A 27,918-nucleotide genomic window follows, 5' to 3' on the forward strand; every position below is an offset into this window, starting at 1 on the left:
GCCACCTTTTCCCGTTCATTGTCGTGCCTGTACGCCTATATCGACTATTGTAGTTAGTAGTATCTTTTTCGTCCCGGACGCGTTAATGACGAAAAATAAAAAGAATAAATAAATTTAATCGATAGATGATGACCACAATTAACACCGGTGTGGAACCTCTGTTTTAAACCATTGTTATTTAAGTTACCACAAGCGGGGAACTTTTAGAGCAGTGGTTCTTAACCTTTTGTCTTGTCGGCACCACCTTGAAATTGCCAATCAATTCTCGCACCCCCTCCTAAGATTGGCTGAAAAGTAATAGTCGCCTGCAGTTCGAAATTGTTGTTGAAACCTGGTAAGATAAATTTGCTTCTTACGTCATATTATAACAAACCTTGATAATTCAGCTTCCCGCACCGCCTAAGCAAAGGTCTCGCACCCCTGGTTAAGAACCCTTGTTTTAGAGTAAAATGTTTTGATGCAGATCACTTGAAAATATGGTAGCCCAATGCGCCAGGTAGTGTATTAACAAGCCATGCTGCTCTAGTGGTGGTCATTGGTCAATACGTAGGCAGCACGTTGCTAACAAAACCAGAAAATCGAGACAGTCAAAAAATCGCAAACATGAGGATAGTTCGTACTCAGTAAATCATTTACGCTAATATTTCAAACCGATATTGTACAGCAGCCGATAGCCAGGGCCATAGCCAGTTTTTATTGCACGCGTTACTGAGCGGGGAACAAGTCGGCGAAAGCGAAGCACCCAGGGGCCTCCCCTAGAAAATTTTGAAAAAATATCTTAAAATTGCGCACTCTGAGAGTACTTTCAGCCTAAATTTATAGTAAAACTCTGTTAAATGATGCTGTAACAGAAGTTAAAATTGTTTATTCAAAATATTTCGGGGGGGGGGGGTGGTAATTGCCTCCTTTACGCCCCTGATAACTCCCTTAGCCGATAGTGTATCTTTTCTGCTGATAAGATTATATCGATGCCTGACATGTTTATCGGCATGACAAAGTTTTCACTTCCGAGTTTCTACATGAAGCCAATGATGTTGCTTGATCCTTGATGATGTTTTGCAAAGACACAACTAGAACCCTGAACAATTGGAAGCCTGAAACAAGCCAGATCTGTATCATGCGCGTTCATTTCGATTCTTTTAGTTGTTGTATCAACGTAAAATGACGTCATGAATAAGAACGAAGGTATCAAGTGTGTTGTAAAACGCAGCGAACCATAGCGCAATCTGTTTGCTCGTACTATATATAAAGCGCATTTGTTCCTTCAGTGAGAATTGAGCAGACAATACCAAACGAAGGCTTCAGGTGGGCGAGAGAATAAAATTCTACACCAGTGTATAAAATGGTAGCACAGTTTTGTTGTTCTATCGAGATTGAGAAGTAGCTGCTTGCTAGAAATATCCAAGAATATATCGTTTGGTGCAAGTAGTTTGTTTGTAGCGTATTTTCTTACTGTTAATGGTAACAGTGTTGTACCTTTACTGTGCCTCTTAATAAGCAACAAAATAAAAACACCTTTCTGTTGAAAGAATGCATTTTTCATTGCCGAAGAAAGAGGATCCCTAGCACAGCTGCTTATTTATGAAGTTATATCAGCTTTGAAAGTGCTGTAGTCATTCAAATTCTCTGTAGTAATTGGAATATTACAGCTGTCAACACCCTTTATGTCTATGAAAGCCAATTCTGATGTAAGCTAAAGGCTAGAATACATGCTTGATGCTTGCAGTAAGTGAAGCTTTAAGTTCACTATTTCCCAGAAAGTTATCTTAATACAGTAGTATTTTTTTAGAACATTAACTCCTTTAAAAGTTGTACTCACGGGTGATAATGTCAGAAAGGATGTGAATTGTGAAGGTTGTATCATATTGCTGATATTGTGAAATGTTTTTGTTTAACATTGTAAAAGTAAACGTTAAACTTGTTTGCTGCAGGTTACATTAAGACCATTGCAATGCTAAAACATTCTCTGTACAGTTATGTTGGGATTAGTTTGCTGTATTTTCTTACTGGAATTTTCGTGAATCCAGTGCTATCTGCAGGTAAGCATTGCACCCAACCAAATCCACTTTTTTACATGAACTCAACGTCTGTAGATGTTGAATCAATGTGAAAAAGATAGATATTGTTATCTGGAAAGTGATTATTGGAACAAAAAGACTGACAAGAAAAAATGACTGATTTGCTGGCCGGGCGTTTCTAACCACGATTTTTCAGAATTTCCACTGTTTTTTTTTCTGAGCGTTTATCACCTCGAATGCTTTGCCGTGGTGATAGAACGCAGGTTGATACACTATCCTTTTAGAAAGCTAGATTTTGCTAGAATCAGTCTTATCTCTTGGATTTACTAGAATCAGCCTGTGGACTAGAAGTCAAATCCTTAGATTCTATAGAACAGAGGTCGGCAACCTTTAGCATTAAAAGAGCCAATGTTCCCAAGTTTCTTCAAATTAAGACATATTCGGAGCCATAACATGTAGAATTTCTTTCAATTTTTGCTTTGTACATGCGAATATTCTAGAATTTCAACAAACAAAGCCTGACTATTAAACACAACCCTTTTTAGTAGGCTACCTACGGGCACAGTATTGGGTAAAAACATACATTTTCAAATAATCATTTATTTCACCCAGTTAATGCGATATTTGCTCCTGAATTTTGCTCCTGCTCTAGACTACGGAAACTAGGCTTACTAGTAAAGATAACGCTGGTATACTGGCAATAATTTGGCAAATTTGCCAAAGTTACTGATTAATAACTAATGGCGATTTACATATTTAACAAAGAGTAGGTAGCCTATCTGACACTTTTAACTGCTTACAAAATACTACAGGCTACTACAAACTGCACTGTGACACTGCCAGGTATAAGATAATGCTAACATTAATTGTGCGGTAAATCACGTAACAATATGCTCTTTAACGTTTCACAGACGGGGCGGGCAAATCAGAATCTGTCCGCATACAATACATGCATTGTAAGCCGTGAGGAGCCGCCATTATTCCTAACAGTCCTAAATGGTTTTTTCCTTAGCAAGATAAAAGCATTAAATCTTGGTGAAAAAAAACATACTAAACGGATTTGTAAGTCATAATTTTCAACAAAACTAGTTTAAACTATAGCCTAGAGCAGTTATTAAGTTACAACAAAATTTTTTTGTATTGCCCAAGCTCGCAGTGTTTAAAGTCACGGGAGCCAGAGCAGAGGGCTGAAAGAGCCGCATGTGGCTCCGGAGCCGCAGGTTGCCGACCTCTGCTATAGAAGAACGTTTTATCACGCCTTCATGAGTCTTCTTTGACTACCTTCGCTTGTGTCTTCAACCCAGACAGCAAAACAACGGAATTTGCCGTCTGGGAAACGTCAAATTTAGTATGTTTGCGCATATTTTGGATTTAACTTACTTTCTTGACAGGCGGAATTTATCATTAACGATTAACCACTAATGCAAATGGTCGTATCTGCCGTTGAATATTTAATGGCGATCTTCAATCCAGATAATACGCCTTTTTACGTTGTTTCAACATCTGTAGACTGTAAATCAGCTTAAAAGCAATGGGTTTTGCTTGCTGAGATTATAGCTGAGTTCAACAGTAAAATGTTTCTCATTTTCCGAGTTAATAAATCGTGAGGCCACTTCAGCTGGTCCTATGTTCTTGAGGAGTTTAATAATATTACTCAATTTTTCACTGTAAAATTCTCTGAGTATTTATGTGCTGAAAACGTTTTAAGCCACAGTTTAATTGCTTTAGCCAACCACTGGTAGCAACGCATGATGAATTGCAGAATATCTTCTATTTCTTTTGCAATGGCTTTCTCCAAGAGCAATTATACGCATAATTGAATCTCTTTGTTTATCTTCAAATTGTATTGCTAAGGAATTCAATGGTGCTGAGAATCAGCAAGTCTAGACATTCCAATTGCGGAAATTATCGATCGTTTTGGCCACAAACGACGTTTTTTTGTCAAAATAGAACGAACATTGACAAACAAAATCTATGAATGAAAAAAAGAGAATTTCGACACTTTAAACCCTGATTAACATAAAGCCAATAGAGGATCCGCGTAAAGCAGATACAAAAGCATTTAATTTATTAAAAAAATTTGAAATTTTTCACTATTAATTACATGCTAAATCAATTTTTTTTCACTAAAACCAATGAAAGCTGACATTCACAATACATTTGTTAAGAATTTGTTTCCTTTATCGTCTCAGCAGAATTAGCTTTGTAAATTATTTCTTCATTTACTTTAGGTCAGTTGTTCACAGGTCTTATAATGACGTTTCATTCAACAGTACCGCAGCTGCACCGTATCCACTTGATGAAAATTCACTTCTTAGGCTCTAATCCAGTGATTCTTAAAATTTTTTGAGGTTACGACCCACTAAGAAAATAACCAAAAAAAAGCTAGTTAAGTTGCTTCAAAAAATCCTATTTTGCGAATTTAAATTTGATCGGTGTGTTTGTTGTTGGAACCAAATAAGAATAAAGCGAGGTTCCATTGTTATTAAGCACATCCTCAATTCGGTGTCAACTCTTTTATTTTTTCGTTTTGCTTTCTGTCAAATCAGAACATTAGTACAGAACCATAAAGGTATCAACAATAATCAGATCGTTTTGAACCCATCATTGAGGAGGATTTGCAACAGATATAGAGGAAGCTCGACAAAGCAGCTTGATGAAGCAAGTTGTTTTGTAAGTCGACTAGTTTTCAGTTTGTCTTGTAGAAAGGTTGCTTGATTCATTGATGCCAAAAAGATTGCTTGTTTACCACCCACCTAAACTTGTTTACAGCAACCTTCGGGAAGTGATTTTGAGGTACTAGCTGCACTTCAGACAATATGATCATGATTTTAGAAATAACTCTCTTTTTCAGTGAAGATTTATTGGGAGCGAGAAACTGATCCGAGATTGTACTATTTAAAAGGCGCAATCAAGTCTCGCAATCTTGCTTATTTGTAACGTAAATAGTTCTTTGTCCAAAGCTCCGAAACGTTTTGCTGCACCTGAGAATCTTTCGAGGTAGACTAGTGTGCCAGAGAATACAGTTTGTAAGAAACGCTCTAATTACAGCATCCTCTTTGGGTTTCACACATTGAAGTTGTTAATCTTTATTTGCTCTTCTTCTTGATCAGAGTGGCACTATTTGGTCTATAAGAAGCTAGACAGGTTAATGCCAACGCAGCTAAAAACTCTTAAAAGATTAAGGTGAACAGAGTGTTATCGTTTGGTAAATAACTTCTGTACCAAATACAATTATAAGCAAATGCGGACGCAAAATCTGAGCAAATATGAGCGAATAAATTAAATAGCTTTCATATCTAACCTTATCACTAATGCTTTTGACAACCCAGACCGCAAATCAACTGTTTTTTTTACATTTGTGCAACGTCTGCAGACGTTGGATCAATGCAAAAATGGTTAATTTGCTGTGTGAGTACCGGTATAGTGTGCTTTTGTTTGAGTGAATAGTATTTTTTTATAATAGGCCAGAAATTTCATGTTTAATGTTCGCGTTTTGCTTGAGCATAAAACGAACAGTTTGGCTGCTTCAGCTTTTCACCACTGCTTTGAATTTGTCATATTAATCCACTTCCCGTTTCGAAATAGAATGACGTAATGCGTTTGCTATTGAGAATTTCACTTTCAAAGGACTGACTTGACGAATTTTTTACGTTGATTAAATACTTAATTCAGAAATGTTCAAATTTGTAAAGAATCCCCCATGGCGTTTTCGTTGCGTAATCTGTAACCAAGTTGATGACGCTATCAAAAAAGAACTTTGCGAAATCTTTCTTGAGCTTTCTATGTCAATGCACTACATTAAATTTGCATTTACTGGGTTCCAAACCACTGCAGGATAGAAGAAGTGCCCAGCTAGTGAAAAACATTATTTTTACGTTATTTCTACATCAAAATTAAAATATTTTTTCGGTCTATATTTTCAGACAGAAACGTTATTTTTTCATTATTATTAACCGACATGTATCAGATTGTATGTTCTTTCTGCAGTAGCTTAAATAACGGGTATATATGTGTGCAAGGGCATACAAGTATTTTTTGTGAATTATACTCTATAACTATTTAGATTTTAAAACATACAATAAAGATATATTTTTAAAAATAACTATAAATTTGATTTCATTCTAACTATAAGCCTGTGTAAAAGCCACACCAGATGTTACTACAGTCATCACATTGTTTCAAACGAGGTATGATTAAACATGCATTCTGCTTTTTAAAGTTTGCTGTTTATTGATAGAACAATGCCCTTTGTAAACGTCAGAAAAACTACCAATGATTATGAGCCGCGTACATCTATGATCTACAATTGGTGCATACTTGAGCAGAATTCGTAACAGGGCTTTTTTATTATTACCTTGATTTGTTAACGTTAAATTCTTGCAGTCACACTGCATACTGTGAAAATTGTTAATTTTCCAGCTGGCAAAACTTGTCCTTTTTGCATTGTTTACAAACGTTGAATCAATGCAAAAAACGTATTTTAATAGCCGAGTTGTACATTGTACAGGTTAGGTTGGCTGCGTTAGTTGAATCTAAATTGCAAAGCGCGCGAAACGCAATGTTCAGTTTGACTTTGTGGGTTTGAAATCATCAACAAATCTGAGCAGTTTGACCTTAGGCGATGGTGAGCTTAATTCTTCAAACAATTGCTTACGTGCTTTTATCTTGCAATCACTGATCTATCAAATTTGCTCATTTGTTGCAAAGTCAACATTTGTTCACATATCACCACAAAGTCACATGGCCTAAACTTAAACCAAGTATACATTCTTTTAAAGTTTTATTACAGCTGCTACAATTGCACGTTTGCTAAGGTAATATGCATTTAAATGCACTTTTTTGCTTTGCCTCATTTCTTCATTTAGTTTATAACATGACATTGCATTGTTCCAACAAAATTAATTGTTATACAACCTGCTTAATAAGACCTGCAAAATCTTGTCATTTTTCTCCGAGTGTGCGGTATCCCCTATTTTCTGGTGTATTCAGTAGCGAGACCAGAAACAACATTGGGGCGGCTCTAGGCCGTAAAAGAGGCAAACATTTTAACAGTAGTGTACAGAGGAAAAGTTAAAATTCGAAGAAATGACTAGTGTGGTAAGGTAATTAGGGCTTGCTCCCCGGAAAATATTGATGAATTTTTGTCTTGTTTTGATTGTTTTGTGTTTTTATGTTACAAATATACTAAATTTGGCAAAAAATGAAAAAAAAATAGATCATTCACGTGAGGAAGTACCCCCTCTGGATTCGCTATTACGGTACATGGATTGATGTTAATAAATCTTTTTTGAACTTAACCAAAATAATCTCATTGGTAACGCTTATGATGCAAATACCGCTGTTTTGACCCAACCTAGAAATAAGAAGCTTGGAGGTAACATTTACCTTGTAAGAAGGGAGCTTAGGATTTTTTGTCTCACCGTAGAGTTGTGCAGATTAAAGTTTTACGCTTAAAATTAAATTGAACAGTATTGATCAATCAGTCTCAGAAAATGAAATATCTTCTCACATTGAATAAGCTTAACTGAAGATGATCTAGCTCAGGGGTTCTTAACCGGGGGTAAATTTACCCCCTGGGGGTAAGTTTCACCTACCGAGGGGGTAAATTTACTGAATCATAAATTAAGGTAAACTTCATTTTTTTTAGTTATTAAAAAACTGGTAGTGTTGCACTCGATTTTGATTCAAATTTATGCTTATTGTAAGTTTTCGTCTCTTTTATCTCCACGGAAGTAGACTACCAGTTTCACTTCAGCAGCGTATGTGTGCTACATTTTCACTGTACACAACCTAATTAGGACTTCGACCACAAAGACGAAATTTGAGCTAGTGAGGCAACAATTAGTCTTCAGCTAGACGAGTCAACTGACTTGTCGAACTGTGCAGTGTGCATATTTGTTGGTTTACTGTCGATATGTGCATGCTGGTGAGTTGAAAAAGGAATTCTTGATGTGCGAAAGTTTAGAGACGACTACCAAAGCGGTTAATGTTCTGGAAAAAATAGATAATTTCTTTCAGCAAAATAATATATCCTGGAATTATGTGGGTTCACTTTGCACAGACGGTGCCCCTTCTATGCTCGGTGCTAAGTCTGGCTTTACAACTCTGGTGAAAAAACGCGCACCTAACATCATTTCTACTCACTGTGCCCTTCATCGACATGCACTGGCAAGTGAAACCCTTCCAGAATATTTGAAAGCAGTATTGAAGCATATGGTTAAATGTGTGAATTTTATCAGGGCATGTGCTCTTAATCATCGTCTTTTCAAAGTGGTTTGTGATCAGATAGGATCAGAACACTCTGTTCTCCTTTATCACACCGAAGTTCGGTGGCTCTCTGGGGGCCTTGTTTTGTCTCGAGTTTTCGAACTACATGGTGAAATCGAGATTTTTCTTCGAGAACGCAAATCCCCGTTGAGTAAGCACTTTGGCAACAACAAATTTATTGGTGCATTGGCTTACTTGACAGACATTTTTTCAAGTTTGAACCAGCTCAATACGCAAATGCAAGAAAAAAGCGATACCATTATAGATGTATATACATGATAAAATTCAGGGCTTTCAGACAAAATTAGATCTGTGGAGTAGAAGAGTTCAAAAAGGAATTTAGGCAAATTTTCCAACATTTGATGATTGGAAAGTCAGTGGAAGTCGCAACGAGATTTTTGACCTCGAAATCTGGACACGGACATCACAAGGGGCCACCAAAACGGTGGGGGTAAATTTTACTGTTTTCATTCGGCAAGGGGTAAACGAGACAAAAAAGGTTAAGAACCCCTGATCTAGCTGCTAGCTGATCGAAATCGATTTTTAACTGTTTATGATTGAACTGATTTGTGTAAAAATAAATTCGTTTGTATTATTGATAAATCAGATAACTTTATTAAGTTTTTTGTCGCCGATATTAGCTTATTATTTGGAATAATAACAATTCTATTGGTAATATTACTATAATACGCCACATGCTGGCCATGAAATGCGCCAGAAAAGGTGAAATCAATTTTACATGGTTTTTACAAAGATGCCTTTGAACTGGACAAAAAGAACAGAGCCTGAAATTGAAACTGAACTCATCTTTCTTCTTCCAAAGTCATATTTCAGGAAAAACTTAAAAAAATTCTGTTGTGTAATTAAATTTTAGGTTGCATTTGTTTTGCGCAGACTATAATCAATCGCGCCAGAGATTTTGATCTGAAAAAGTGAAGCACTTTTTTAGTTTTATTGATTTATTATTATTAGGTCCAAGAGTCCAAAAAAAAAAAACTTTTTGTCACGGCATATGAGCACCATCGCTCTTGCTTGAAGGAAACTATGATTCTTTAGTTTCATCATCAATAGTTTTGATCTTCTTTGAAAAGTTGGGTTTTGTTTTATTACAGCAAACCCCTTTTTCTAAGAAAGGTCTTGATAACTTGCACAGTTGTAAAAACATGAAAACTTTTGAGTGCCAACCAACATGATACTCTGTAAGTTGAATGCTCATTTGGTGATGCTATAGGGCTAGGTCATAATCGTTTGCGAAATCTGGTGGAAGAGCCAAGTTAAAAACGTATTCATTGTTGAAAACGAGTTGAAAACATATTCCGAGTACCCTTTCAATCAACGATCCAGCATTCTGGCGTGTAGAGGTTTAGCTGTAAGATCCACGAAGAGCTCCCACCTACAATCAACCTTTGTCTGGTGGTGACTACAAACTTTCTTACGTTTTTCGCGAATATTTTCTTGTTTCCACCCAAACAAATCGGTAGTCGGACCACTCGGCATGCGACAACTCAGCAAGTGCTTCAACCCAGCAAGTACATTTCAGCTACTGCCAAGTCAGCAAATGAAATTTTCATCTAGCATCGGACTTGCTGGGTCATCGCTTTCTAAACTGAATTTGCAGATTTGTTACATGCCAAGCATCGGATTGGTCAGTTTTTACTTGCTTAGGTTCATCATTTGTCTATTTCAGCTACTTGCTGAAATGTTGTTAGCTCAGTTGTCGCTTGCTGAATTGCCATTTGCTCAGTTCACAACTACTGAGTTGTAGGAGACTCGCTTAGACAAAAAATTAACAACGTTTGTAGATATTGGGCATGTATATTAAAATTCAGCTAGTTATTTTTTTACATTAATTCAACATCTACAGACAGACGTTGAATCAATGTAAAAAGGACATCTGGCTGAGCTCAAACATCTATACCCAATTTCTACAAAAATTGTGTCAATTTATGTAAAAAAGGAATAATTTGCTGTCGGAGCAATAGATAAGGCAATAAAATTAGTCAGTGAAAACGGTCTAGGTAGACCACCTCTTTCAAATGACTGGTTTGCCAATGGAGCGTTTCAAGATCACAAATTTCATTTACTGTATTTTAAACGCTCATTCTGCATCACGTCAAATAGATCGCGTTTAAAAAGTTGTTTTTTACCATGATTTGATTGGCAGATCCTCATCAATAATTTGGCATCTGTTCATTCTAAAAGGAGCACACTAAGAAATAAAACAAGTCGACACATTTCAGTCTGATGAACTCGAACATGGTTAGTCGGCCACTAAGGAAGCACACAATCTATCAAAATTGGTCGTTTTGACGTTGATTCAGCATCTGCTGACATGACATCTATGTAAAGAGTTTCAGTTTTGTTAGTTGTGAAAGAGAACATCTATATTCAGTTGTTACACGTCTAAAATGATTGAGAAATGTTGATCTCAAATCGAGAAGGAATTTGATTTTAAGCTATTATGATAGCCATAAGCAATGGCACAGCCAATATAAAGAGAGTCTTGCCTGGAAAACCGAGTCTAATAACAGACACAAAACTGAACTAAGAAACACAGGTTTAAACAAGAAAAGGTCACAAATGTCGTTCATTGAAAACCTCTATTCTATATTCTATTGCCTTGTTCAGCGCTGAATAATTAATATATCCTGGAAGGCAATGTGATGTCACGTGACGTCGACATTAAACAAGGTTGTAAGATTTTTGGAGCTGAGACCGGCGTGAGGTGTTCGGTAGGACTCGTTTGAGTTCATAGCACAGCAACGTTTTTGTTCTATGCTGAAGGCACCAGTTTATATTCTTTACTGCAGAAATGCTGTATAGAGGTCCGTCATCAAACTTACAAAGTTTTTTTTTTCCAATATCTACCCTTCAGACATAAATTTTTTGGTGCCGTTTTGCTACCTTGTGTCTTTTGATGCAATCTCCCAATGAGATCAATTTCAAATAGCCCCCTGTGTATGGTTGAGCAAATTTCTTTATTTTGCAGGGGAATGCCCGGTTGGTACGTTCCGGTGCGACAACTTCGTCGACTACAATGATGTGGATGATTGTAATACCACGGTAAGATAATGTTTATTTGAATACAAAGTGCTCTTTTCTTTCTTGCATGTTGAACTTTTTCACGGATCATTTTGATCCTAATATTATGACGTAAGAATTGATTTCTCTACGGCTGGCAACGGACCTAAAATTTGAAAAAAAGTTTCTTGGAAATGTTACAAGCATTGTAAGAAAGAATAAACGATTTACAAGATCCGAGAAAAGACGATTTACGTTTAAGGGCTTGGTACATGCTCCAAAAGAAATTCTGACCAACTATGTCTTCTTTTGGTCGATTTTTCAAATCAACCTTTGCTTCTGAAAGCTTTTATAAGTGATTATATTAGATCTGGCCATTGAAAATATTTTTTTTATGAAATATACTAAATAAAAATACTGGTAATAATAAATTATATTAATAATTATACTATATATAGGTAAGTACATCGTACTGAGTAATATACAAAATGTTAGTTCTGTTCCTTCTATGATAATTTCTTATGTAGGGTTACCCATGCAGTATATATAAGTAAGTACTGTATATCAATCATACAGAATAATATAGAAATATAAGTTCTATTCTCTTTGTGATAAGTTCTTATGTAGGGCTTTCTACACTATTCCAGTTTGGAAAATGATTTTTTTTTAAAACTAATATTCACAAGAGTAACTCGAACAAGAAATAAGTAGGCTTATAATTAAATAAAAATTTTGTATAAATAAATAAACAATTTTTCAATTAAAAACAAGCTACAATTTTCTGTGTATATTGATAACAAGCAATATGCTGCTCTCCCTGATTTGGGAATGGACGTGACACTTTTGCCTACACGCGTATCAAAAATAGGATTAGGCCTAAATATAAAACAAAAAGATACTAAGAGCAAGAGAAAACGGTTAAGGTAAACTGTTTTTCCAGCTTCTAAACTTTTACGTTGATCTGTTTATTTCATGCATTTGGATCACTGAAGAGTTACGACAATGGCGATTACACCTCAGATGGCGATGATGATTATAACTACGATGGAGACTCTTCTTCGCCGAGCGGTGTTCAAGGTGATGACAAGGAATGCCTTCCAGATGCCGCGAAATGTAACGGGGTTGCTGACTGTTTGGATTGTTCTGATGAGGTACTGATGAATAGCTCTGATGAATTACAAATTAAACAGGCTTGACAAATAATTAAATCAGAGTCAGTCATGAAGCGGCAAAGTTTTTGTGGGAGAATACAGATTTGAGTTTGTTTACAGCAAGTTAGAAAAAACTTGGAATCAGTTTAAAAATGCTGTAGGTTTATAATACAACAGTTTCCTTTTGTCAATTGGTTTTTTCAGAAAATGTAATTTTTGCATCTATTTTGGATATTAAGTAGCCTACATTTTCTAGTTTAGGTTATGTTTGAACTTGGATTTTTAGGTCTTGGTTGGATATAGGCCTAAAATATGGGGTTTTATTTCTTGAAGTTGATTTTGTTTCTAAAATTTTCTTGATTTGTATTACATTTACAATTTATCTGTCTTTTGACGTGTGATGTTTATAATTTGAAACTAATTTCAAATATTGGAAGAAAACTGTGGTAAAACTTTTACCAACGTAACATCAGGCCTATTCAAGGATGTTTCTGTTTCCAGTTTTCTCACTTATTATTTAATTTGATATTTTTCAGTGAATCATGATAGGCTACATCTCTTTTTCGGTCGCCTCTGCCTTTTTCCCATGCTAGGTTTTGTAATTACTCGATTGTACCTTAGTTAGTACAGTAGTTAGCAATAAAGTCGTGTTACTAGACTCAAGGTTATCTTCTGTAGATATCCCTGACTAAACTGTATTACTTTTTAGAAAAGTTGTTCCACAAACACGATGTTTTGGTGTAAAACCCCCGCAAGCGAGAGTTGCGTTCCATTACCAAAACAATGCGACAACCATACCGATTGTGCCGATGGCTCCGATGAATGTGATTGTGAAGGCTCTGTGCGGTGTCTCATTGATACAAGGTGTGGATAGTTTTGCATCAATTCACATGTAAATAAACAGATAAAACCAAGCAACCAAACGGCATTTAACATAATATATTAAAGTGAACATAAACTATAAACTACGAACGTTTTCGGCCATACACATGTTAGCCCTTTTCAAGTAACGAAAAATAACTGATTTTACATCTACATTGAAAATAAATAACCGATCTACACAATGAATTGAAAAACGAAATGCATAAAACGTTCGTAGTTTATAGTATAGTAAATGTTCACGTTAATGTATTATGTTAAAAATGCCGTGTGGTTGCTTGGTTTTATCTGTCTATGGTTGAAGAAAGTCACCTCTTTACCAAAATTGTATTACATCTAAATAAGATGATTAATGAAAGTTTTATAATGGTCCACCCATTTTGTTCCCTCGACTAAAACAGCTTTATACAGTAAATTTTAGCGTATAATCTTTTAAATGCAATTTTGTTTTATGTTTATGGGGTTTTCTTTCTTATTCAATATTTGATAAGTGATAATAACTTCTTTGAAAGCTTCTTCACAAGGAACAAAATCACGCAACTGCCGTTTGTGTCTCTTATTCCCTCAGCAAATCAACCCATTTTTACATTGATTTGACGTATGTACACGTTAATTCAATGCAAAAATGACGGATTTTGCTGCCTTGGAAGGTGTTGTAAAATTATCATGAATGTATCAAGACCGATTTTACACAACAGTATTTATACAACTAACGTCAACTACACAACTTTTTGTCATCTTTCATCCAGCGACAAGTTATGCGTTCCTTCTTCTTTGGTATGCGATGGTAATCCCGACTGCAACGGAAAAGAGGATGAGATAGATGACAGATGTGACACGTACGAATGTCCGTTCTCGAGAAAGCGGTTAATGTCCTCAGCACTGTGCAATGAAGTGAACGACTGCTTAGATGACGCAGCCAGTGATGAGTGCAACTGCTCATTCACTTTCATATGTGAATCTGGAGAGTAAGTTTATTTCATGTTAACTACAACGGTTGTTTAGAATTTTTCCAAACTGGAACACAATCTTGCATACAAGAATCGACAGTTGCACTTTTTCAATTGCAGATCTAGCGCACAATTTTAGTGTATTTCTGTATGAACACGTTTAAAAAAATGTTTTTTTTTACACTAGTGCACTTTTTGTTATGTAAATTTATTTTATTTATTTATATGCATCAGACTCAAGATGGTCCATATTACAATCACACATAAAAAGTAGAAACAAAGCAGATACTTAACTCCGAAGAGCTGAGTCGTAATGTACCAAACACAAAGATTGATAGCAACAGTTCGTTCGCATTAGTTCATAAATTCATTGATTGGAAAACAAGCTAAGGCAAAGGGCAAAGCTAAGGCAAAAAATATAACAAATGCTCTACAGTCAACGAGGGTTATGCAAGATCCAAATACATCAGCCATGTTTTCTTTTTTCTTATGTGTCTTGTCACTGGGGATTTTTTGGAAACGTGTTTGGGTGAAGAAATACTCACAAGGGTATTGCAAACAAATCTTCAAAAAGCTAATAAAATTCTCTTTTAACAGAAATTATTGCCCTCTTGGGAATAACTGTTTGTGAGAGCTGCATGACAATAATTCTTTACTGGAACGGCATCAATCCTGCTGAACTTGTTTTAAATTACGTTTTTTGTATCTAACGTCATTTGCTTGGGTTTCTTAATAATCTTCTGTTATAGAGAGGTGAGGATTTGTAAAAGCCTACAAATCCCCTGGCTAAAGCCAAGGCTACGAACATGTGTTACAATGAATATGTGAAGCCTCAGGACAGGCTACATCATGTGTCTTGACTAAACGTACTGTTTCATTGTATAATTCTTACGAAATGTTATTATCGGTTACTGTCCTTTAGTGACCTTTGATTGCGAAATTCTCATTATGTAATGTATTTCTAGAAGAATTTGCATTATGTAGAAGACTAGAAAGTTCTCCGACCAGATCGAACAATTTGTCAGATAGTAGGTTGTTATGACGTCATAAAGATATTTACAGGTAGCAAAATTTGATCAGAACAATGAGTTCTTATGATGTATCATACCTTCTGGAAGTTACTGGTCAAAACAAACCTGCTATAAATAGGGACGTAATTTGCGTAATTGATATAGAGATGGAGATTATTATTGAGATGATTGTTGATTGAAAGTTGAATTGAAGTTGAAGTTATTGAGTTTAAGTTGAAGTTTAAGTTGAAGTTATTGAATACGAGTAGATGAGAGTTGGTGCTATTAAAAGTTGTGATCGAGATTAGAGTTGTATGAGAAGCTGTGAGTGAAGCACGTTAAAGTCGAATATAAGAGTTACTGGTGTTGAATCTATTGCTATTTACAGTTACTTTGATTATTTGTTGGAACTGCTGAGCCATTCGTTAAAATTCTTCAGGAATTTTCATTTATCATCTCACTAGTAGAACTATTCAACGATTTATTTGACTGCTTTACGTTGATATCCCAATAAACTACGTCATTAATCTTTCCCAAGTATTATTCTGGGTAAGATATAGAAAGAATCACAACAACATGAAAGACGCCATACTCGAGTTTCTTCGTTCCTTGTTAGCACCACTGATGATCTCAAACAAGGGTAAAAGTCGAGCATGACGTCTTCCATTTTCGTTGAAATCTTCTCTTAACGAGCATTGTACCTTAAGGTGTATCCACAATCGATCCCGGTGTGACGGAAGGGTTGATTGTGCAGACGGAAGCGACGAGTGCGATTGCTTTCTGGACGGAAAGGATACATCGTTTCGCTGTCAGGGCAGTCGTAAATGTATTCTTGATAGTCAGGTATGCGATGGCACTCTGGACTGTGGCTCGTATTTTCTGCAAGGAAGAAAAGGATCCTCCTTTGGAGACAGGTATAACCCTATTTAGATCTTGTATTTAATTTTCAATAATAACCAGCGGTGTTGATCGTACTAAATCTGCAATGGTAAAGTGGGGCTACAACAAAGGCCAAGTTACGTGTAGTTGTGACACCAAGCCCCAAACAGCGGACCATCTCCTTGAGTGGGCTCTCAGCTTCCACCCAAGTGCAGTAAGTGGGACCTTTCAGTATACAACTTGTCGAAAAAGAATGTGTCGATCTGTAGTGTGTCAACTAAATGTAGAAGACTCGATAGAAGAAGAATAACAACCCAACCGTCTTTAATTTAACAAAAAATTGTTTTCTTGGAATGCTTGTTTTAACAAAAAGCTCAGTTAGCTCGTTATTCGATGAATGACTAAGTTTATTGACATTACGATTTGATTGCTGCTCTGGGTTTAAATTGAAGTGATCCGATCATCTAAAGCAGGGTGAAAATAATTATACTCACTAAATAAATAATTCCCTCTGTGGATTATTATTGTTTAGTTTTTTTCTAACTTTAGTTTATCTTCGGAAATTAAATATTTATAAGACTGTTAATGCAAATTTAAAATTCATTAAAAAATCTTGCTATGACTTATCCTGCGTTCGCTCGCGAAGCAGCATCGAACGAGCATGCTTTAAGCATCGTCGGTATTCCTTCGTAATTGCCTACGTAGCCAAAAGTCTTTCTACAAAACCAAAAAAGTCATTTAGATGAAAGAGTCTTTCTCCCACAATCTAAACAGAACTGAACAAGCAAGATGGAAATTTGACTGAGGAAAGTCTTGTATTTTGTTCTCCAGGTCGTTCTACGTTTTGGATTGCAGCGATGAGATGGAAGGAAATTGTTCAACTCACTTCCAGTGCGCCGACGCAAGTGTTGCCATAGCAACGGATGACGTTCGCAGCGACTTGAAGACGTGCGTGTCGGTGCGACACAAATGTGACGGTGCCTCACATTGCGACGACGGAAGCGATGAGTGCGACTGCAAAGACGCGGTCCATTGTTCGGCTATTTCAGGTAGTTAAATACAATTAATGACTTGATTGATCTTCCAAAGAGAATTTTACTTACTTCAGTTGCCTAAGTTGCCAGTTTTTTTATTGTTTCAATGTGCCCTAACGTTGAAGCGATGCAAATTTACAACACTTGTTATCTTGAGGTAGAGTACCTGCTCTGCTTGCACAATAGGTTGATCACCATAAGCATGCTCCAAATGGTTTTGAATGATTATTCCTTTTTTTCTTGATTGATTGATTAATTGTTACAGTTGTAATGTATCATATATAACTTAAAAAGATAGTAATTTCTACGTTTTTATTTTGTAGCATCTTAGTATTATTTAAAGATTTATTTTTGTGCGTTGGAAATCAGTCTTTTGAATGCCTGAAGAGGGCTATATGATGTACAGCGGAAGAAGTTCGCGTTTTTGTCTTGGCCTAATGATAAATGCCACTTTGTTGCTTGTTTTTTTTTTTCAAATAAAAAAAGTGTATTTCAATTTTGGATTTTACTCCTTAATGGTCACTTGCTCCTTATTTCACTCCCTAGGATCAGAGCAAGAGGAAGGTCGTTGCATTCTCCGTCGCAACTTCTGTGACTCTGTTCTTCATTGTGATGATGGTCAGGATGAAAAAAGAAAAGGTTTTGGTTTCAAATGCCGCATGAAGACCCCAGAATCAAATGGTCTTACTTGCATTCTCCCCCAATTTATGATCGATGACGGTTTTGGGGACTGCAGTGATGATGCTGACATATGTTTTCGTAACGGAACATGGAGGTAAAATAAAAAGGAGGTTGAATTTGCAGATGGTTTATTCTAGAATAAATATTAATTTTTTTAAATAAATTATCAACGAGTAATCATTTTTCGGTTAGATATAAAGTGTAGCGTTTGTGTAAGTTACGGTGGTCCATTTTCCAAAAAAAAACTTTCGCTTTACACTGAAAAAGCATTGAGGAGGTGAAGAGATTAAGTTTCGGAATCCTTCATTGTGGGATAAATATATTTTTTTCATATTGTAAAAAATCACCAACAAGTAAAATTTTTTCAGTTTTGTTTTTATGTTAGAATTAGGGCAAGTTTGGGTGGTTTATTTACGAGCATTAGTTTTGCTATTCAGCAAAGAAGCAATGAGTCTCCGTTGTTAGTCACACAGGAAAATACTTTATATTTATCATCATCACAATGCTTGCTTTAAAAGTGACAGTTTTTTAAGGTGACCACAGCGTTTTGTTATCGCAATTATTGCCGCGCAAGCAATTTCGATTAGAAAAATAAACATTTATTTGCACAATTTTTTGATACCTGTTGAGCGAGCAATTTTGTCTGTTTACTAAAAATCTTTTATCTGTACTCTGAGTCGCCGTTAAATTTGTGGTGCCGTTTAAGTCTTCTTCAAACGTTATCCATGTAGCTTATCGACTTGGATGCACTAACAGCAGCTAATTAATCTAATCGTCTGATTACTGTAAATAAATGGGAATTAGTTTGTTCAAAATTTAACAGCGGATTAACAATTGAGGTAGAAGCAATTTTAATCAGCGGATTAAGGTTAGTGCATAAGGAAAACAGACAGTCGATAAAGTAAACTTCTTAATCGGTTAATTTGCTTCATCTGTGAATGATCCGCTGCTGGTTCACTAAACCCTTAGTATCCAAGCTTCTGCTTGGTGGTAAAAATTTAAAGGACGGAAAATAATCAAGTCAATTTTCATGTGCACCTTTAAGCATGTCATTTTCTTGTCTTACTATAATGCTCTTAATTGCTGTTGAACCAACTTCTTGTAGCAACTACAGCTATATAGCCTACAGCACGTCTATGCTCTACAACTTAACTGGGGTGTTGGAATAAAGTGCAACTAAAAGTTCCATTTTCCGTATTTTTGATGCAAATTCAGCCAGCATTTGTGATGGTACATAAGCAATAATTAGAAAGAGCAGTGTTTAATACTTAATTCTTCTTCTGGTTTTATTCACACTTCAAATAGGGAGCCGGTGTAGACTAGTACGGTCCTTTACATCACTCTGTCAGCAGCATCTTCCTCCACTCCCATTATTTTCATATCTTCCGCCACACAATTTCACCATCTTTCCGGACTTCATTAGTAGCTTTTTTAAGAGGCGGTTGCGCCACTACTTGTGTTGCAAATCTTTAGCAAATAAAACTTTCGTCTTGGTGCAGGTGCTTTGAGTGTTTCGATCATTCCATGGTCATATCGATGGATCAAGTTTGTGACAAGATAATAGATTGTCCTGATCTTTCAGACGAGTGTGCATGTGCCCACAAAACCTCAGATTTGTGCGACGCTATTTGTGCCGACACTGCGCAGTGCCAACTTGGTAAATTTTACCGTTTTTCACTTAAATACCTTGATTTAGTTTGCGTTCAATTTTAACGCAATGTGTTTTTTTATCTTTTTTTAAATCTTTAGTTGTTTCTCAAATGTTCAAGCTAGTATTCAAGTTTGCTTTTTTTCATGTTTGATTTACGTTTTGAAGATGCAACTCCAAGCACAGATGCAAAGTAACTTGTTTTTTTTTGATTAGGATCCTTTAGTTGTCCTACTACAAGCAAGAAATATCCAAATATCACGGTTGTTCACCAACTTCCTTTTTCCCGTATTTGTGACGGCAACTTTGATTGTGAAAGTGGAGATAGAGAAATGTTTTCCGGTAAAAAACCCAAACATTTGGACGAAGACGATTGTGGGAAGGAAGAACACGACAAAGACCAATTTCATTGTCCGTCAGGTGGCACTACAAGCAAGTTGAGACCACTTTATGCAACCAGATGTGATCAAAGGTAACAAAGTGACGTCACATAATTACATTTTTTAGTTTGTGCTATAAATCATTTGCTTCACAGTGAAGAAAGTGATATTTGAATCTGTTTAAAAGTTTAACTTTTAATATCATAATCTTTCTTTGGGGTGGTTTGTGGATAAAATGGCCTATGTCGTCATATTGATAAGCATACGAGTATATTACCTTAATATGACTTGAGGTTATGCATAAAAACCGATGCATTTCCCTCAATTAGCATACTACTTGGCTGAGCCACCATAAGGTAGAGTTGGATCGGTTTGCTTTTTAAACTGAGAGCAACGAATATCTGCTATGAGTACATTTCCTATGTGGAAACATTTATTGACAATAATTTATTTAGTGTTACAATCATCGCTATCAATACCATTATTATCATTATCAATGGTACTATTTTGAGAATTAGAATGATAAAGGTCTGTAAAAGGTCAGGAAACGAGTTTGTAATTTGTAATGTGCTTGGGTATAAGGAATTTAAGAACATTTTTAACTCTAATATTTTCACTAAGACCGGAGTGTGCTGGCTTTGCCGACGAATGTGACCCCATCAATCCGTGTGATGTTGTGCCGAAGTTTTGCGAAAACGTTTCTTCAACGGTCGACGGGAGGCTGAGAGGAGGACGACGATTCCCATGCGCGAAAGGTAAACATTGTTTCAACGTCTTTTAATCATTGCACTACGTATACGCATACACGTGGCAGGTACATTGCGTAGATCCTCGTTCAACGACCGACATGCCATCTGTAAGTTTGCTTATAACTGAAAATCCAATGGGCATATGGGCAAATATAAAAGTATATTTTACTAGCAGTCACCTGAAAGCATGCTCTGAGTCTCAAATATTCGTTACCATGATGCACAATTATTTTCCAGCTGTGCTGTTTTTTTTTAGCCAGTTTTCCAGCTGTGCTGTTTTTTTTTAGCAGCAAATGTTGAATGAAATTTAATCGACTGAACTTTTTCTCACGAACATTTCTTTTTGCCACGTTAGATCCTGCCTTCTGATTGGTCAATCAACCTCATCTGCTGCAGCCACCTGCAGATTACAAATACGCCTAGAGTAGATGAGACGGGACCGTTTTCTATCTGTGTTGTTTTTAGGAATTCTTTCTTCGAGTGAGGCGGAATTCTTCGGCCTTCCGGGAGCTTTGGTGTGTGACGGGCAAATTGACTGCAAAATCTTAGGTGAAGACGAAGAGTACTGCCCCCAACGCTTTCGATGTGACACTGGTATGTAGTTGGCGGATGATGTTTGATTTGATGTTGCCCTAACTATTGCTTGTCACTCAGTGCTTCATATATAAATGCTTAGCTTTCAGAGGGCTGTTCACGCTAATATGGCGTAGTTATGGTAGTCACATTTCAACTGCCAAATTTGCATTTCAATTGACAATAGTCACCCTTCATTGCTGACAGTACCTGGACATTCGTAACGCTTTTGGCATGTTCGAATCCAAATCAGGAGTTCCGTATCTAAACTAAGAATTTCAAATCCAAAAAAGGAGGTTATGAGCTCAGAATATCCTTTGTTTTTAGTTGATGGCCGCATCAGCATTGATTCTTCACAAAAATGTGATGGACGAATCGATTGCGTCGATAAAAGAGATGAAATGCATTGTCCTGAAGTGAGTAGTGTCGTCATTATGGATTTATTGTTTGTGTAGTATCACTCTACAACAAAGATTTATTAGCGATTACTTTAAACAAAAAAAGTTTTGTAGCATAAACTTTGAAAACTGATTTAGATTAATTTTGGAGTTGATCTACTGAAATTGAGCTCAGATTTCTTCTTCTCCGTCAAGTGTTTGAGAAATTACAAAAAAATGACATATTTCCTATAATTATATCTTCATGTTGCGATGATATACAATTAATCAATTATACAATGTACATGCTGTGGTACATGGAATAACTTATTTCAGAGGGAAAAAATATTAGAAATAAGTTCACTAACCGCAATTTTTGTTTTTGACAAAAATATTATTATCATACACAAAAGAGAATCCTGAATCAATAGAAGCAAATTTTTAGCCAGTAAGCTTGTTTAAACCAGTTCTGTTTCCACGATATAAACCTGTCGATGCTGCACTACATGTATAAATGTTGGTGCCATGGAAATTTTTTTAAATTTGGAAAAATTGACAAATGCCCTGACAAGTTTCATATCTAAAAAAAAACTTGATGATAGCTGTGATAGCTGAAATACGAGCTCTGATTCAAAGTCCCGAAATTAGTTAAATCAGTTGTCGAAGTCTACGTGGTATGAAAATTTTTTTTGTTGAGCTGTCAATTTTCCGTCTTTTTCTTGTGATCCTACGAATTCAGGTGAAGAATGTCTCAGCTTGAAAAAGTTGTCTTTTCTTTTTTAAATCGTTCCGATGTCTACTCCAGTGCAGAGGGATTAGATTGGATCTGCCAAAATTCTTATTCCATGAAATTACAGGGAACTAATAACAAAGCGAGATTACAATTGGGACGCGAAAGTCTATTCGTAAAAAAACTTGGCCCCGGCAGTAGAGTTTCAGAAATAGTGGTAACTCCCTTTTGGGTGCATATGGTCACCCCTGTGCAGCAATGTCTTTATAAAATAAATGAGGTAGAAAACGATTTTGTTTTCGTGTCTTGTACCAACATACAATCGCAAAACCATATTACAACATGACTAATTTTTGCATTTCTGTGCAGTACTTCTATTGCGAAAACGGAGATCCACTATTTGTACCTAAGAGCGTACGTTTTGATGGTAACGATGATTGCAGCGATCAAAGTGACGAATGCCCCAAAGAACAACTTGAAGGGACGTTTGCATCTAGCACAGAAATGATAGCGAATCCATTTCTTAAAGTATTAGTGTGGATGATGGCTGCTATTGCTATTGTTGGTATGTTGATTTGGCAGTTGAAGTCTCTTCTTTTAGTCTCTTGCTTTTATTTTTTATTTTATTTTTGTGGCTCTACAGGTCGTCCTGCATTATGCCTGTATTATTTTTAACCATTGGAACGTACCAGTACAATTTTCAACGCCCTACTACTGTACCATTAGGGATTGCCTCATCATCATCATCACCATCCAAATTTGGTTTTGTCCCCCCCCCCGATTCTTTCCTTGCAACGATTGCCTTCTTCTTTTCTATTCCTGTTAAATTTTTGTAGTCGAAATGCTTCAACAATTTATAGTCGAAATGCTTCAACAATTTGCTTCAAACACTTAGCTTATACTTAATGATTTATACTTAGCTGTTGCAAATGATGTTCTCTTTATGTTCAGAATTTCATTAGAATCTTTTTTTGGCACTTACTTCGCCTGAGCAAGTAATGCCAAACCCGTCATGTAAAGCGTTATCTGGACCTTAATTTTTCCGCTGTTGAATATCAAGAATATAGTGAGATGTTCTTTTATTTGTTGATTACAAATGAAAAAAGTTTTTGGCAAAAACTTAAATCTTTTTTTCATTATTAATAGCATGTTCTGTTCAGGCAATACTACAGTGGTAACATATCAACTGTATATCTTTTACAAAACGCCGAAGATGAACCATCAGAAGGTGGCCATGTGTAATAGAGTGTTGTTGCTTAACTTGGGGTGTGCTGATCTTCTAACCGGTGTATACCTGCTCATACTGGCTGTCAACTCGGTCGCCTTTTCCGGGGAGTACTGCCACAATGACAAGGTGTGGAGAACAAGCTACGATTGCGCCAACCTGGGGTTGCTCAACTCCGTTGCCACAGAAGCTGCAGTTGTCATTCTTGTCATTATGACTTCATATAGGTAAGTTTGTTTGCTCTCAACTATAATGCCAAAGTCGTGTTGAAACCTACAGGTTTATTTATTTTGATGAATTCAAGAATTTGAAAACCGAAGTGGCATTTTAAACATTTTTTGCACACCAGGTTGTGTGCGGTCTTGCACCCTTTCCGTACATCTTCGTTCTCACCACACAATATCGCTATGATATGCGCTGCTGGTTGGATACTTGTCATTGTGACGATGGTTCTACCACGCTTGGACTGGTAAGTGAGGTGGTTAAGCGATGATATAAGTGTTGTTGTTGTTGTTGTTGTTGCTTTTTTCTAGTTAAAGATTTGGATTAACTGGACCGGAAGGCAAGGAAGCCTACCTAGTACCTACCTGCACAGAGACATGTCTTCAGCAATTGCTGGAATATAACTGCTGTTTATTTCTTTATCAAGGCTTTCTGATTACTTCTGTGGTGCCGTCTGGTTCCCACTGCCGTTTTTTGATAGCGACATTGTAAAGAAAAGCGAGGCATTGTTATTTATCAAGAAATACATGATCTTGACAAGAAACCTTTCATCGTATTCAGGTGAGTGATTAAGTATCAATTAACCGGCAATAATAGCACTGAACAATGAAATGTTTAATAGAACTGAAGATGAAGACAGTTTAGTTTTCGAAACGTATGCTGAACATCAGTTTAATATCCATACTTGGGCTCTATATTTTTTCATGAAAGTTGCATCTGTTCAGGGTTGCCAAAATCAACACAAATATTTTTTACAGACAAAAGCTGGAATTCCGTTGAGTCATTTGTTAAACTGGGACAGTTCAGCAACAGCACATTTGTGAAGTTCGGCTACTACAGCAAGCACAGCGTCTGCATCCCAAACATGTTGGCCAGTGCATCCGACGCCGCGGTCGTCTTCTCTGCTTCTGTCACGATCATCAACCTTGTTGCCTTTCTCTACGTAGTTGTTGCTTATATTATCATTTACAAAGGGGCAGTCTCAAAAGTTGAAGGCATGGCGACTCAATACAGCCAAGGTAGGTTTTCTTTTCGGATTTCAACGTTCGATTTAGTAATTACTGCAAGGGCTGTATCTGAAAGGGGGAAACTTCTTTTCAACCCCTGGCCAGCTAAGTGTCAAACAGGGGCTTTCCTTTTTTATATTTTACTTTAAAAACAAGCATTTACATGAAGATGTTTTAATCCCGAAGCTTGAAACTTTGGTTATGTTTGGTTATGTTATTGTTTGTTGTCATTGACTCGTAATACATATGAGAGATGTATGAATGAGATGGTATTGCAATTGGTTTACAGCATATTGCCGGCACATACTGTAACATTTTTGGCTATCCTTGCTCTAATATTTTGTGCAAAAGCTGTTTTGTACCAGCTGATATACCAAACGATATATTGTCTGCAGTTTTCTATAGCCACTCAATTAATGTTCACTAGCTATTTGTTGTTTATGGAGCTAATAAAAACCTCAATTATAATTCTGCAGGCAATTCGTACGTGATGAGAACCCAATCAACGAAGCCGCTGACGGGCAGCAGAGCACCAGAACGAACCGCTTCATTTAAAGCGGCTGCGTCAAAAAACATCGCTATGCAAGCTCGAATATTTCGTCTGGTTGCGAGCAACCTTGCCTGCTGGTTGCCCTTAACCTTGATGGCACTTCTGAAGCTATGCGGAGTCCCTTTGTCAGACGATGCGTACGCAGTGGCGGCTATTGTACTACTTCCCATCACTAGCGCATTGAACCCTTTGCTTTATTCCAATTTTATTTCAATGGCTTGGGAATTTTTGAAGAGCAAAATCTGTACCAAGTCAAAAGATGAATCGCGTACCACACAGGAACAAATTCCTTTCACAGAACCGTCTATGAGTGTACGAGCTACTACTGTGTAAGGTCTCAACCTTCTGCTTTATATCCCAGGCTCATGTCTAATGCTTAAAGAGTTAGATCAAGTGGACGGGAAAAAGGAAAATCAACTTTCGTATCCACATTCAGGCACATCATTTGAGTATTTTGTTGATATCTTCATGCTCTAGGTTGGTGTTGAACTGACGAGCTTTCGAAAGACGATCAGGCCACTTGTCCGAACTACAGACACGATTTAACCAACTCTTTCTGTGTTGGCTTGACCATGGCTATTCCCAGTCACAAACAGTGTCTGGTAGGAAACGCGTCGATAAACTTGTTGTAGCAAAGTTGTTTTATATTGTTTAATGTTGATCGTCCAGTTTTACTAAAAAAACAATCATATTGCATTGAGTTTTTTACTATAGCAGCTGAAAACTTGCTGTTTTTGTCGAAGTTTAACTGTACTCACCAAAAAAAGAAAAAAAGCTGCAGTTGTTGTCAAATGTTGCCCTTTTTTATTGTTCGTACTAAATCTATCTTTGGAAGCTGTGACTTACTTTTTACTATTTTTTAGGCTTATATATTCTCCTAAGAGTTGTAGAGATGCATAAAAATCGTGAGTTCACCCAACATTAAGCTAGTGTTAAATTTTGCGCTAATGTTACGGTTTATTTTCATCACAATATGTCGATGTTGTAAGAACTAAAACTTTATGCAAAAAAGACTTGTTCAGCTCAATACGGGTTCTCCATCGATCAGTATAACGTCAGTATGACGTCAGTAAGTTGTCATTTCATGTCATTTACGTCATACTAATTGGATATGTCGTAGTACTGTAATTGGCACCCAAAGATTACTGCATTACTTGGTGCAACAACTATTTACGTGAAACATTGTTTACTGGAGTTAAAAGAAGTTTTAAAATGCTTTAGCTAATTGTTTAATCACTTTTAGTTTTGAATTCCATATTTTTGGTACTATAGACACAAAATCCGTCATTTTTACATTGATTTAACGTCTGCAGACGTTGAATCAATGGAAAATTGACGGATTTTGCTGTTTAGACATATTTGCCAAGTGAACTTAATTGGACGTTTCAATCGTATGCAGTTTATGGGCATTGAACTTTGACCTGTTAAAAGCAATGGAAGGTATTGTTCGGTCTCTCTCTTAGCTGGTCGGAAGTGAAAGTTGGTGGTTTAGAGTCGCTACAAAACTAGCTTGCCACGTTGATTTAATATTGGACATTTGTGGAAACGCAATTACTACCTCGTGGTATCAAAATTCTTACATTACTGCCTAAACCAGTGTTTCCCAACCTTTTTCGAGCCGTTACCCAAATAAACGTAGCGATTATTACCCAGAATAAAACACTTCGTAAAAGAACTTAACCATTATGCTTCAGACAAAAAACTTTTTTGGAGTGATCGCTCGCAACGGAGAACAACATTTACTTTTTAGCGTGGTTGTGGTCCGCGTTATCCCCCGAAGTATCGCATATTACCCCCAGGGGTAATTTACTCCCAGGTTGGGAACCGCTGGCCTACACCCTTAGTTTATCAGCAATAATGCAACTATCATGTTGTGATATATCAACATGAATTATCAAGCGATAAACAATATATATGATATATGATCACAATAAAGTGCTCAATGCCCAGCACAATGGTAAGCTGAGAAAATTTAGAAAAGTGAAGATAAAATTGTCGAACTTTTTAAAACAAAGGTCCCTTCGAGAATAGTAATTCTATTTACTCAATTGTATTAGTTATATACTTGTTGTAATATTATCTTGTGATTGCTAACCTAAAAAAATTAGTCATAATCTCCAGCTGTATAACAGTAGCCTACTCCATTAATGATTATTATCTTTTCTAGACCAGGTCTACTTTTAAATTTTGATCTTGTGGTTAATTTTGCTGTCTGATTGGATAGTTATCTGGCGATGGTGTTGTAAGTAACGTCAAATAGTTATCACGTGACAACGTTTTGCCTGCGTCATCAGGGTTCATTAACCCCACACAAGACAAACGATTTCTGTCGCTACGTTTACTGAGCGCTTGTTTCTTAAACATTAATTGTTTTCTGAAAGTGTTTTTGTGCAAAGTGTTGCTTAATCATATCTTGCTTACTTTCTACGCCCTTTTTCACTAATTATATTGAAAATATTTAACCTTTTGCAAAAATACTTGTCTGTTTCATGAAAGCATAGCCATCGATGCTGGCAATTGTTCCACGACAGAAAAATGCTTGTTGAGAAGGAGCGATATTCCTG

General features: G+C 36.4%; 2 protein-coding genes across 2 annotated transcripts; both read left to right on the forward strand.

Annotated features, from left to right (window-relative positions):
* Nucleotides 1–1,709: 1,709 nt before the first annotated feature.
* LOC145766811 (uncharacterized) lies at nucleotides 1,710–13,334 on the forward strand. Its single transcript, XM_082578517.1, has 5 exons — nucleotides 1,710–1,725; nucleotides 1,932–2,039; nucleotides 11,278–11,351; nucleotides 12,302–12,460; nucleotides 13,170–13,334. The coding sequence occupies exons 1-5, from the start codon at nucleotides 1,710–1,712 to the stop codon at nucleotides 13,332–13,334; spliced, it is 522 nt and encodes a 173-aa protein (XP_082434643.1).
* LOC145766889 (uncharacterized) lies at nucleotides 13,296–27,822 on the forward strand. Its single transcript, XM_082578589.1, has 16 exons — nucleotides 13,296–13,324; nucleotides 14,089–14,307; nucleotides 16,007–16,213; nucleotides 17,010–17,227; nucleotides 17,759–17,987; nucleotides 19,393–19,550; nucleotides 19,758–20,013; nucleotides 20,543–20,676; nucleotides 21,136–21,264; nucleotides 21,571–21,659; nucleotides 22,720–22,915; nucleotides 23,511–23,802; nucleotides 23,925–24,044; nucleotides 24,225–24,358; nucleotides 24,556–24,816; nucleotides 25,281–27,822. Exons 2-16 carry the CDS (start codon nucleotides 14,210–14,212, stop codon nucleotides 25,685–25,687), a joined length of 2,928 nt encoding a protein of 975 aa, XP_082434715.1. The 5' UTR covers nucleotides 13,296–13,324; nucleotides 14,089–14,209; the 3' UTR covers nucleotides 25,688–27,822.
* The last annotated feature ends 96 nt before the right edge of the window (nucleotides 27,823–27,918 follow it).

The sequence above is a fragment of the Aplidium turbinatum genome, chromosome 3, assembly GCF_918807975.1.
Source record: "Aplidium turbinatum chromosome 3, kaAplTurb1.1, whole genome shotgun sequence".
Lineage (NCBI taxonomy): Eukaryota > Metazoa > Chordata > Ascidiacea > Aplousobranchia > Polyclinidae > Aplidium > Aplidium turbinatum.